The sequence below is a fragment of the Xylaria bambusicola genome, assembly GCF_022495145.1.
Source record: "Xylaria bambusicola strain CBS 139988 unplaced genomic scaffold F5B22scaffold_43, whole genome shotgun sequence".
Lineage (NCBI taxonomy): Eukaryota > Fungi > Ascomycota > Sordariomycetes > Xylariales > Xylariaceae > Xylaria > Xylaria bambusicola.
Window position 1 is genome coordinate 34,978 of NW_025953596.1, and position 13,361 is coordinate 48,338.

General features: G+C 45.4%; 3 protein-coding genes across 3 annotated transcripts; 2 read left to right on the forward strand and 1 right to left on the reverse strand.

Annotated features, from left to right (window-relative positions):
• Window positions 1–1,586: 1,586 nt before the first annotated feature.
• F5B22DRAFT_618643 (uncharacterized protein) lies at window positions 1,587–5,535 on the forward strand. The gene is made up of 6 exons (XM_047975715.1): window positions 1,587–2,535; window positions 2,599–2,734; window positions 2,808–2,933; window positions 2,991–3,623; window positions 3,679–3,800; window positions 3,868–5,535. Exons 1-6 carry the CDS (start codon window positions 2,102–2,104, stop codon window positions 5,261–5,263), a joined length of 2,847 nt encoding a protein of 948 aa, XP_047827892.1. The 5' UTR covers window positions 1,587–2,101; the 3' UTR covers window positions 5,264–5,535.
• Window positions 5,536–5,823: 288 nt separating this feature from the next.
• Window positions 5,824–8,423, reverse strand: F5B22DRAFT_658718 (uncharacterized protein; the record flags this gene model as incomplete). Its single annotated transcript, XM_047980139.1, has 3 exons — window positions 5,824–7,313; window positions 7,456–7,657; window positions 7,755–8,423. 3 exons carry the CDS (start codon window positions 8,421–8,423, stop codon window positions 6,016–6,018), a joined length of 2,169 nt encoding a protein of 722 aa, XP_047827893.1. The 3' UTR covers window positions 5,824–6,015.
• Window positions 8,424–9,328: 905 nt separating this feature from the next.
• On the forward strand, window positions 9,329–12,804 carry F5B22DRAFT_658720 (uncharacterized protein; the record flags this gene model as incomplete). The annotated part of the gene is made up of 6 exons (XM_047980140.1): window positions 9,329–11,402; window positions 11,506–11,715; window positions 11,775–11,834; window positions 11,908–11,955; window positions 12,021–12,176; window positions 12,227–12,804. The coding sequence occupies 6 exons, from the start codon at window positions 9,329–9,331 to the stop codon at window positions 12,802–12,804; spliced, it is 3,126 nt and encodes a 1,041-aa protein (XP_047827894.1).
• Window positions 12,805–13,361: the final 557 nt, after the last annotated feature.

Below are 13,361 nucleotides of genomic sequence, written 5' to 3' on the forward strand. Positions count from 1 at the left end.
TAAAAAATAATTAAAATATATTTAAAAAATTAATAAGTATTATTATTTTTAAAATATATAATATTTAAAAAAAAAAAGTATTATAAAAGTAATAATATTAATATTTATAATTAAAAAATAATTTATTATATTTAATTTATTAAAAATAGCTTTAAAAATTATAATTAAAATACCTTTTAAAAGTTAATAATTATAAATTAATATATAGAAATTAATTTAAACCTTCCTTTTATTTAATAATTTATTATAAAGGTTATTTTTTATAAAGGTTAATAAAGCTTTTAATAAAAAGGTTAAAATTATTATATTTTTATAAATAAAGATTAAAGTATTAAAAGTTAAACTTGGAAAAAATTTTAAAGTTAAATAAAAAGTAATTAAAATAGGTTTTAATAATAACTTTATTTATATAATATATATATAAAAGGTAAAACGTAAATTATATAACGCATCTCCCACTTGACCTGGCCACCCAATTGACTTGGCCACCCCCCTAGCCCATACAAATAACGTCGGTGCGCTAATCACGTGATAATTTAATAACTTCACGAATATTGGTCGTATAAAATAATAAAGTATACCATTAGATTTGTAATAAAGAGAGCTATTTAACGGTACCCTTCATCAGTTTATACGACTTATATTCGCTGAGTTATTAAGCAATACGCTAAAGTAAGCGCTAAATTAATCCTTGCTTAGCACCCCTTTAGCGTATTGCTTAATATCTCGCTTAATAAATTTTATAAAAAATAGTAAAAAATACCATTGGATTCCCCTTTAACTAATGGATTTAAAGGTACTAATTATTAAATCGTACGATTAGTATTCGTAGAGTTATTAAAGATTGAAATAATGGGGTTTTATATAGGTTAAGGGGGTGGCCAGGTCAATTGGGTGGCCAGGTCAAGTGGGAGATGCGTTAATTATTTAATATATATTAATAAAGCTACTAATTAATACGTTTTAAAATATAAAGATATCGATATAAAAAAGGTTATTAAGGTTAAAAATAATAGATTTGATTGAAAATACTAAAAAAAGCATCGCGAATAACGTATTCGTTAAGAAAATCGTTTCAGAAGTTGGGTAATTAATAGGCAGGGGGGGTGGTCGTGATAGGGGGTGGTTGTGAGGCAGGGTTTTTGCTTACGGACAGTGAGCTTGGAGTTTGGGCCAGCTGTCATGTTGGAGATACGACAAATACTACCTCCACCTGCGCCGGATATGCCAGACCCTATACCACCTACACCGCCTGGTTGGGTATATAGACTACCTAGTACGCTACACCAATACATAGGTCAATGTTGTACAAGGGTAATAGAAAGATCTAGATCGCTTTAAAAGGCAGTAATGAACCAACAATCAATAATTCTATAATACTTTCAATCAAACGTTCACAAAGGCTTAGCAGCAGGTACCAAGGTATCAATGCCTACAGGATGTGGCATTGGCAACAGACCGGCTTTGATGCCGAGCAGGGTTACATTATGAGTAGGTAGACATTATCGTCCTCAGTAGGCAGATAATGTCGGATTTAGCGCTGCAGACCAGATATCTAACGCTCTAATATCGGCTCCTTGCATACACAAATCGCCTAAGCCGAACCTACAATTCATTGATCTCTGTAGCACCAATGCTGTTAGTCTCTAGGGCACCTATCAAAGTACTTGATTTCATATTGAGGCTAAGGGATCAAAGGCAACGATAGTATATTCAGCCATTGACCCTAAAGACGAAGTAAATGCTAAATTTATATATCCATTTTATCAGCAGCTCTGATCACCAACTTCCTTAAGCCAGTCCATATTACTTCACTGCCCCAGTGCCCCTCTATCTTGAGTGGTATTATGAATAGCAGAGTCACTATCTACTTCGCACGTAACCTTCCCGACTGCGCCCGGGTGGCTTGACACTGCCCTAGACCTACATGCAGAACTGTAACATGGCTCAGCCAAGGCAGCCACCCCTTAGATAAGAAAAATGACACACTCCGGGCGGGGAAATTCTGCCCTGCCAATCAACGCCATCATTGAAATATGGCCTCCTCTGGCTTATCACTTACGATACATTTTTCTCCTTCATTCACAAGTCAACGTCTTAGATGGACCCATTGACTATTATCGGTGCGGCGGCGTCAGTAGGCCAGCTGGTCGACTTGGCCGGCAAGGCCGCCACATCTGCTTGGAATCTCACTCAATCGATCATTCAAGCCCCCGAAGAAATAACAAAGCTCGCAGAGAAACTAAATCGTTTCAAGCTACTGATTGAACAGACCCAAAACCAGAGACTCGACGCTTCATCCATCGATGAGCTTTTCCCCTCAGATTATCGCGATGTTCTCTACAAACTACTGGAATCCAGTGTGAAGGCTCTGGAGAACCTGGAGAGTGTGAAAAAAGCCCCCTTGATAAGTTCAATTAATGTAAAGGGAAGGGTCCGCTGGGCAGCTATCGACAAAAGAAAGGCTCGTGACCTTCTGGCCGATATTCGAGATGCAGAGAATAGTTTAGATACGGCTTTGAGTATGGCCACAATGTAAGTATGCCATGAATATTTGACGGTGTGGTTACAGCCAGCTAATTGTGTAAAAATGATTAGGCGAATAGTGTCGAGAAACCAGGTATCATTAGCTGCATTGCGGACCAGTCAAGAGATGTTTCAACCATTGTTGATAAATGAATTAACGAAGATCAAGCAAATGATGGATGAGCAACTATCCAATGCCGTGGATAAGGTTGGTCACATAACGATTGCCAATCCTTCATAACAAAGACTTCTGGCTAGCAGTATCTGACAACTGGATGCAGATTACTATCCGCGCTGAAGCAACGGTTGGGGAGTCCCAGAACAGAGTCAAGGCCGATTTAAACGAAGTGGCCTGCTTAATCAAGAGTATCGTAGCATCTGGAGAGACCCACTCCGATATGCTTCGGGTGAGTTGTCCCCCTCAACGAAGGCATGCATAGTTTACTGATGCCAGGTTATGATAGAACTTGACTGATCTCCAAAGGGATCTGAACAATGATGTAAATTATCTGAAAACCAGGAGTCCTGATCAGCGAAGCCAGGCCCTTGCTTCCCGTCGGCAGATGCGAGGGGCTGGGTACTTTAAGAAAGGAGACACGGTGATGAAAGCACAACGGTTTGATACTACCCATCAGGACAATCTCGCTGGTTCTTCTGTTTCAACAGCAATGCGCACGCCCATCTCGATGCAGATCCTCCGCTACGAGATGAAGAGAACAAGACAGAGTCTCTTCTGGCAGTCTAGATCGTCTGACACCTCGCCCAGCAAGAACAATGCTTTGCCTAAACTCGATATGTCTGTTGAGTTCACATCAAGCCAAGTCAAACGGAAGCTGCATTTTGTTCTCCGCGCAGGGATTAGGCTCATACGACAACAGATGATTCAGTTCAACTTAACCATACAACACGATGCTAAGCACTGGATGTCGCTACCACGGTTGGGGTTGTCACTCAGGCCAATTTACATCAGGCCAGCAGATGCCCCGATTTTCCAGGCATGTCACGATTGGGACTTAGAAGCCGTTCGATATCTCTTAGATACAGGCCAGGCAACAATTTATGATGTTGATAGTGAATTACGGCGTGGTTTGCTCGAGGTTAGTACTTGTCGAATGGCTACTTTACATTCTAACTAAGGAATGGGCTGTATAGCATGCTTTTCGAACAAGGGGAAAATCGAACCCTGGTCACACCGAAGCCAAACTGCAATTACTTATGCACTACCTTCTCGATGTGGGCTATGATCCGAATGTCTTCAACGGGTCAAACTCATTGTGGGTGCAACTAATAACATTTCAAAAAAAGACATGAAGCTCCATGCTAATTCCCTTGACTGATTAGACCAGCGATATTATACGCATTTTATCGGAATAAATTAGACTCTGTTACCCAGCTTATCCACCGTGGGGCGGAGATCGACTCATTTAGTGCTAACCCTACATCACTGTTTCTGTTCTTTCCTTCCCGCTCATATTTTCTTGAGCGGTTTAATATTCTGGTTTCGATTGGATTTTCCGACTGGAAAGTTGAAAGTGGGTCCACGTTGGTACATGCAGCAGCCCTCGCTGGTGATTGGGAATGTTTACTTTTCGCACTGGAAATTGTGGGTCTCGTCCCTCGAGGAAATGAAAGGCTGCACTCTCCTCTGTTCTACCTCTCCATACAGCGCTGGATTGATGATGATGATGTAGCCTTGGGGGCTGCGTTGGTCGAATGTGGGGCGGATATAAATGACGGGAGAAATAGTGGGGGTGCGCCACTGCTTTGCTCTAGTGTCTATGAGGGACTGGATAGGCTGGCACACTTTTCCCTATACTGCGGAGCAAATCCTGGTTTCACCAACGGCCACTCAGTAAATGCGTGGTATGAAGCCTGGGAATGCCTCCTTCGAGAACGAAGCATTCAGTTCGTTCGGTACGAGCTGTTACTGACCCATCTTTTACTTCACGGTGCAGACCCTTTCGAGCCGACCCCGCAGATTCATCATGATAGTGTATGCGATGAATGGGGGTGCAATCATACCTACTCGCGGTATACCTACAATAGGCAAGTTGTGAGCCCGGAATTTGCCAGAGCATGGAGCTTCTCGTCTGGCCGTCTTGATGGAGGGCGTCCCTCGCCTTGCAGACATAAAATGGAACAGGAATATGAAGCTTTTGAGGTGGACAGGGTCCCGAGAACGGAAATCAGTTGGTACAGTGATGGAATAGTTGAGCGGATTGATCCAGTACTACATGAAGATGAAGATGCTGATGGGGAAAGCGAAGTGTCCGATGAGGATTACAGCGACTCTGCCGAGAGCGACAGTCAATCCTATGATGAGGAATCTATGGATACAATGTCCGCTAGTTGGGATTCAAACGACAGTTGCGACGACACCAGGGATTCCAATTCCCTTTTTTATCAAAATATCTCGACAGCAGAGGGTAGGCAGCGAATGTCCACATTTCCTGCTGTTCAGCTTCTATGCAATGCACTGAACCGGGCTGGATACCGCGCTGAGATGGATTCAGAGGGCGATATATGGTTCGAGGATGAGGACGGGGATAAGTACTACGATGCCGTCGAGTTCCAGTCAGACACTGAGAGTCATGAGCCGAAGGATAACTGTTACATCTGTGGGGATATGAGGAAATATGGTCTTGGCAGGATACCCGATGATATTGAACGTGGCAAGCAGAAGGTGTACACGTATAGAGAGGAAGTAAAGGCAGGTAAGAGGAAATGGTGTATATAGTTGCTGTTGCACTTTGTCAAGGAAACTAGCAAAGTCAGAGTTAGATATGACGCAGTCATATTATTTGCGCATGTGTTCCAGAGTATTATGCTGATTCCAACTACTTTGAGAAGCGACAACTACAGCGATCTTAATGAAATGGTTCTGGCCACCGGGATTAGTTTTGAACCCGTAGCTACAAGTACTTCAGCCAGGGTAGCAATAAGTTCAATGTACAAGGTGTTAGTAATTGTGTTCAGTTATGCTTGTTGTATCTGCAGAGATAATCTATGCCACATTCTTAATATACATAAATGCCTCATACTAGGCGTCTGAGCTATATTTCCACCGTATATGGCCTGCTATTATTACAGTCACGAGCGACACTTGCGTGATCCTAACGCCACTCAGCTTAAATCCAACACGAACTTGGGTGAACCTGGGCGGGTTAGGTGGTGTTCACTTTCGTTAGCTGACGAGTGGCGCAAATTCTGACTGGCCAATTATGAGACTGTATTAATGCTATCTCTCAGACTAGTGGTAGAAATTTTGGAGATTTCAGGCAACCCAAAAGATTGCAGGAGGTGGGTTGTGGAGATCTTTCTCAGTCTTCCTCCGAAGCCTTTGACTGACCGCGATGAGAAGGAAAAGACGGCATACCTTTCGTACGGAGGACAAAAACGTACATTAGAGAGAAAGTAACTACAGGTAGTAAGAAACTCATAAGTAGCTGCGTAGAAATAGAAATGTGTGCCTGACTGCCATAACTCAGGCTACGAATTTGAAGTATGGCCAAGCTCTTCAATTTTCTTAGCCATGGCGCTTCTGTTGGGCCCTTGACCATTACCTGGCATAGATCTCATCGACAAGATGGAGTTCTGACTTCGAAAAACCTCATACAGTTCCCTAGTTCTTGTTTCGGTTGGACTAGTCAAGAGAATCTTAATTGGGTTGTGTATGAGCTCCCCGTCCTCGGCTAGCTTGATCAACATGTTGATCACTTTGCATAACCCTTCGCAGTATGCCCTTCGCTCATAGACATGTACCTGGTCGATTATAACTACAAGTGTCGTTGAGGTTGGTAATTTGCGAACTAAGATAGGGAAGAGATGAATTAATTGATCGAGGTCGCTATTCTCGATCTCGCTAAGAGATATGTTCGAGTTTGGTGTATCAGGGCACACAGATGGGCACTGCCGCAGCATCTGAACGACAAACTCCCGCATCAGCCCCCTTGGCCCGGTATTATGATCATTTCGCTGGCCGAGGTGCTGTCCGCAGAAGAAGGCAAGGCCGACAAACCCAGGACGAGTCCGTAGTGCTTTCACAAGAGTCACACACAGCACCGATAGCGGCGAGATCTCGGGATAGTCATTGGGATCATAATCCCCGTGTACTAGGAGCCTGCTCGATCCTCCGTAAACAACCCAATCACGGAACGCCGACGTGCTGATGACCTGCTCGGCACGCCCGCGATCCTCGCTGGGGAAGCCGCCAGCTCGGTCAATGACGGCTTCCATATCTTGCTCGTCAACGTTAGAGCTGCAGAGAACACCGAGGGGCGTCTGATGGGCGTGGGTACGCTCCGGGCCCAGCTGAGCCTCCGGCTCCGGTGTAGGGGCCCTGGACTCCATTGAGTGTATAGAGATTACTTCGGGGCTAAGGAGCTCCTTTCTATGGGTTAAGGTGGCTACATGAGGGAGCGGTGTTAATCTTATGCTAGCTTTTGGTTTAAAACTCTTTTTGAAGGACAGCTCACTGGTAGCCTTTTGAATATCGTGGGCAGTTAACAGGCTATAGACTTCGTTCGTCGCTTTCATGATGTATTCGTTTTGGAGCATGATAATTTCGCTTCCTTCGAAATTAGGCAGATAGAAATTAGTCTCGTCTTCAATAATCTCTTTGTTGCTGTGATTGATAGGTAGGCACCTACTCTTCATTTGATTATACTGAAAGCTCTTGTCACTTTCCTTGCTTAGCTCGCCTGCGGCAACTTTGATATGTTTCAGAGAATCTCGAAAGGATTTCAGATAATCCTCGCCCTCAAATATAGACCGACCGATTCGTGACACTAAGTGTTTAGAAACTGTGTCAGTTATGATGTTCTCTGAGTTGCGTCTGTTATCATTGACAATAGGTAGAGAATACTAAGACGAAGAGGAACTGTGCAGGTGCAATTAAGTTTGAATTATATAATGAGTCATCAAACAGACCTCTCCAGCCAATGTAGAAACCGATAGCTCCCTCAGTGGCGTTGAATATGGCCACTAGGAGTTTAACAGAAGAGTCGACGACGTTTTGGTCATCTGGGTACATATCCAAATACTGGTCCATATCCGCAAATAAGGACGTCATCGTATTTTCATCGAATGTATCAGTGAGTTCTTTCCGGACCTTGGTCGCTTCTTTCCATGCCTGTGTGAATAGTCAACGATACCGGTACTCCACATCACTCAAATGGAGTGACAAGAGACACATATACCGGGAGGCTCTGGGAATAGGGGTTTCGTACTTTCATCAGGATATCCACTGCACCTAGAACAGGAGTCGCAACAGGATGACTTGGCACCAATTTAATTATCTGTTGCACTGGAGAAGCAACAGTCTCACCAACACGGCGACCATGTCCAATTAATCTCGCAATACACCCATGGTCCCATTTACTGTCGCGTCCAAGGCCATCATACTTCATGCGGGCTCGGTCAAGGACTGTTTTAATGTCTTCCCACGTGTTAGCATTTCGGATGCTGAATCCCTTTTCTATTCTACCAGCAGCTTCTGCGGTCTCCTCGAGGCGAGCTATAGCTTTCGGCCAGATCGGCTGCCAGAACTCCATCGCAACCACGTCAGGCGGCAATTGGCGAGTAGTGATCTGGCGTGAAAGTTGGAATGACACCGTCTGTGGTGAATTTATTGGCGGGTGAACTTGAGTCGGCGCAGTATTCGATAACGCTGTGGCAGCTTTATCAGGTCCAGTCACCAGGGCCATCGGGCCGTAAACCGAAAGTCCAGTTTTGTCTGGAATTTTGATAACGAACTTATCCATATCTTCGTCATACGCAGCGTCGGGGTGCTGGAACACGGGGTGGTACTTGGACAACCTCGTGTCAATAAAGTCAACGGCAGGAGAGTGCAGGCGAATGGATGATGTGGACTCCGCAGAGCCACCTGCGCCAGACATTGGATAGAGTTTGATCTGGAGCAAACACACAGGGTCAAGAGTGAGGATAAGGTAGAATGACAAAATACTCTGGATAGCCCCTAAGCCTTCCGCGAAATGGGAATATCAGAATTTGCTCTATCTCGGTCAGCTGAATAAGTATCCAACTAGATTCCAGATTCCTTCCTGCCGAAAGCAGCGCTTGGATGCATTGCGCATAATACTGGTGGCTGTGATACCCTGCATTTGCATTCCTATAAGATATTTCAGCTAATGTTCTGCGAGTATTTCTCATTTTCATTGCAGCTTTTCACTACTATTATAGTGCTTTGCAGCTTTGTGGCTTTCTCTAGGAACTCCGACATCCAATAGAGTAGTACCCTGTAACCTTGTCTTGCTAGGTGGCTTTAGAACTGCACTTTCTCGGGCGACAAAAAGCAATCTTCTCATTTCGCTCCAAATATGCTGACAAGGCTGGGAAGTCAGATTATTTTGGATAATCGACTGGCGTGTCGCCGTGCTCACCGCGGTCGCTGCGCTGATTAGGTGTTGGGGGGATGGCATTCTCAGCCGCTCCAAGTCTGGCGGATTGTCCAACCAGTCAGTTCAAGTGATGAGAGCACGTTCGTAAATTTCCGAGGTGGCAGGTAATATGTAATCTCATGATAACCAGGGGTTCCATGGGGACCCCAGTCGTGTCCTTGTATAATAACCGCGCAGTTGTGCCAGTTCTCCCAACTGTGTTATAATGAGAAATTTTACCGAAGCTCGAGAATTTTCGAAGCTCCTACGTTAGTTTCTTTCACCTCCTAGAGACCGACAACACCGATCCCAATTATCAGAAGTGTACAAATCATCTTCGCAGTGATATTATTTTCAATCTCCACGCCTGCACTTCATTGCCTAAGTGTTGCATGTACTAAGTAATGGCGGACAAGACAACCCCAACGGAACACCACCAAGACAATAACATTGTCACGGATCCCAGCGTCGATTCTATAGTCCAGGGCCGCGATACTAGCGTTGGAAAGAGTATGATGGATATGCCTTACGAAGGCGCTAATGCCATTAATCCTAGTGACAACGTCGTCGATGGGAGCGAGCCTGTCTTGAATTGTAACGAAGCGTCACATGGCAAAAAAGCCACAGTTCCTTTCGAGCAATACGAGGACCTCGCATCGAAGATCAATGAATTGGAGCGCAAACTGGGGCATGTCGACACTGTTGTGAAGAGAGAGTTAGTAGAGCCATTGATGAAACCTCCTCTCGATGGCCACGGCTTCTGGGGTGATTTCGACAATGATGACTTTGACAAATTTTATTTGGCAGGTGATCTTGACGAGGAACTCGTTGATTTCTTTAGGACGTTTAAACACGCCAATCGAGAACTTCTGTATGTACTACGAGCGACACGGGAGCAACGACTTAGACGTCGTCAACACTATATGGAACGACAGGAATTGGAAGCGGCGCGAAAAATGGCGGAAAAGACCAGGCTCGATGATAATACCACCAAAGTGAAGCAGGTGTCAAAAGCAGATCTGTTAGCCACCCTGGCCGCACAAATGCTGGAGGATGGCACTCCTGCAACGACACTTCGGACCCCATGGGAAGCATTCGAAGCACGCGATCCAAGCACTAAAGTGGTAGACACAATTGCCAACCCTATCGAACTGCTCATTGGCGAGCCTGAAGTGGCATTTTTCGAGTTCTTTGACAACTTCGAGCGAGAATCCGATGACCAGAAGCTAGGACCACGCTCATTATCCCCGAAGGGTGTTGATGACAAAACCCCATCCGAAGAGGCACCGCTTCCTGAGCGAGTCCTGATCTATTCCAAGGAACTTCTCAGCATCCTTTCTGATATTCACAAGGGCTCGATGAAAGCTGACGTGACTAATTCAATCCTCCGACCATTCAAGATGTTGGTCTATTATGAGAAACAGATCCGCGACCGTGCGGCCGCACTCGAAGCCAAGTTCGCACACGCCACCAACACCGGCACCGAAGAGAATCCCGCGAACACGGGTAACTCTGAAGACGATATCGCAGTCAATGGCTCGCTTGCGATGGCGAGTGACCAAGCCAACAGACAAAGTGACGGCAAAGATGCAGGCCCCCTGGCGGCTCTGCTACATATTCGTTGTTTGCTCGAATTCTTGGACAAGGACATAGGGGCTAAGAAAAAGCATCTCAGGAGCACAACCTGTGAAAAGGTCACGTTTAGCGACATCTGGTATCTCTTCCAGCCGGGAGAAGAAGTTATCGACCAGGACAACAAACAGGCTTACCGGGTCTTGCGCGTGTCAACGCCCAAGCACAGGGTTATTTCACCATTCACGATGTTCCACAAAGCCACTTCAGCGGATGCCGAAGAGAAGCCGGCTATAATCGACTGTGTTTATATTGACTTTGATGGCGAAAAACTCGGCCCAGTGACCAAATCTTTTAGCATTCCACGGTTCGATCAGGATAAGCCCGTCGAAAATCTCCCTATCTATCCCCTACGGATGGTCAAGGGCGACGACTATCGGGATAGACTCATCGAACGAGGACGTATGCTATGGGATGTAATAAAGGTCAAGCCTATGTATTATAATGGTCATACCATTGATACTAAGGAGGAGGCAGACAGTCAGGTTATGATCGACTTCAACGAAGCTCTAATACATGCTCGAGAACGCAATCTGGAGTGGACACCCAAAGTGGAAACTATCAGTGCGTCTGCCGAGGAGACAAGAGCGGGTAAAATCGAAAGTAGCTGCCGGGCTGCCTGCTGTAGAGGCCAGAAAGTGCACGACGATTCATACGTTGATAACAAGCAGACCGAAGACTTCATAAAGGGTCTCCTGTCGCAAACTAGGGGCGACCGGTCACCGCTCATCATATACCCACGAGCCTTACGGGAGATGCTCGATTCCAAGAGCGAGCCCAAGCCCGACGAGCTTGTTGTCATGTGCTACAGAGTTTTTGGATTCATCCTGAGAAGCCAAAAATGGGGTAAGTTCGTGGCATTCCGGGCACAATCTCCCCCGCTGCTGCTTGGTTATTAGTTACCAGCAGATATTGGGACCAATAGACTAATAATGTGTAAATTTCTCAGCGCAACTTGACCTGACGTACCTAAAGTACGAGAATGAGGATAACAAGCGCAGTGTTCTTAACGCTTTCGACAGCCTCGTCCTCCCTGATGGGCACAAGGAGATGGTCAAATCCCTAGTGACGCAGCATTTCCGTGATAAGAAAGCTAGAAAGATGAATACCGAAAAAAAGGTGGTAACTGACGCAAGGTCTGACCTTATTCGGGGCAAGGGTGAGAGAGAGCCGTCAGTTGGATATGAGTCTTCGCATTACTGACAACCATGGTCTCAGGACAAGGGCTGATAATTCTACTACATGGAGCACCGGGTGTTGGAAAGACCACAACAGCAGGTTCGTTAATCTCAGCAGAATCTAACCTTAGCTTGAATGGTGACATTACTGACCGATTGTTGCCATAAAATAGAGGGCGTAGCCGAATTATTTCACAAACCACTTTTTCAGGTCACATGTGGTTAGTACTCCAAAGTGGTAAACTACATGACTATTTATTGTCGGGCTCTGACACATGAGGTACAGGAGACCTCGGAACCACGGCCTTTGACGTCCAGAGGGAATTGGAAAAGAATTTCACGCTTGCTAGTAGATGGGATTGTATCCTCCTTCTGGACGAAGCCGAGGTGTTCCTCACCTCTAGGGAAAGGAAAGATTTCATAAGAAACGGTCTCGTTGCAGGTGAGGTTGCTCATTTCCGAACTTAAAGCATGCTTACATAATAACTATAGTCTTCCTTCGCGTCCTGGAATATTACACTGGCATCCTCTTCCTGACAACTAACCGGGTTGGTGATTTCGATGAAGCATTTGCTTCCCGGATCCAAATGAGCCTGCACTACCCGAAGCTTGATCTCGACAAGACATTGCGGGTCTTCAAGGTTAACCTTGACCTTATCGAAGAGAAGTTCAAACTACAGAACCGAAAAATCTACTTCGAGAAGAAATCGATCCTGGACTTCGCTGAGAAACATTTTAACGACAACAACAAGCGCGACGACAACAACCAACGCGAAAAGGAGGGCTTACAATGGAATGGACGCCAGATCCGCAATGTCTGCCAGACGGCTCTGGCCATGGCGGAGTATGAGGCGCTCAATGAACAGTTATCGGCTGACATCGCGCCATCGGAACACGTACACCTGAGGACCGACCATTTCAGCACCATCGAAGCCGCCTATGACGAGTTTGCTATCTATCTCAGCGCCGTCTACGGCGTGGACTTGGAGGAGCGGGCCGGGCAAGGGATGGCACGCGCCGAGGCATGGAAATTGGAGAAACGTAGGGAGAGGCTGGGTCGGGTTGGATAGATTAGAAGAAGTGCAGCTGGGGATCGGAATTATAGGTAATGACCAGCGTCATAGTGCTAAGTATAATTTATATAGGGTTTAAGCAATTCTTTCTCGTGGTCATTGATGCTGAAATACCGCGATAGTGCCAAAGCGCCTTAGCGTTGAGCATTTGCATTTCATCAACTGACAAGACTGTCTTGGGCTTCTAAGCATGACACCTTGATTGGCCAAACGGCATCATGCTGTATAAGTACAACGCAACGTTGAAAGGTGTCGACGTTCGTGACTACGACAAGGTCTCTGCTCGTGGAGAATCTCATCTCGTCTTCCCTGGCTCAGCAACATCTGAGATGCGATCTAACCGTAGCTCAGTCTATCTCAGGACCCCTATAAAGTAATCCCTTCAAAATGATTAATCAGATTTCAATACTTATACCAGCTGGCCTAGTTTCTACTGGACTGAAGGAGACCATTCAGTGGGTCGCATGTTGGCATAAGGAGCTTCCACATCTGGATTCCCAAAACTTGCAACTTTGGAGTATCATTTGTATGCATATACATAGGTAAGCAAGCCA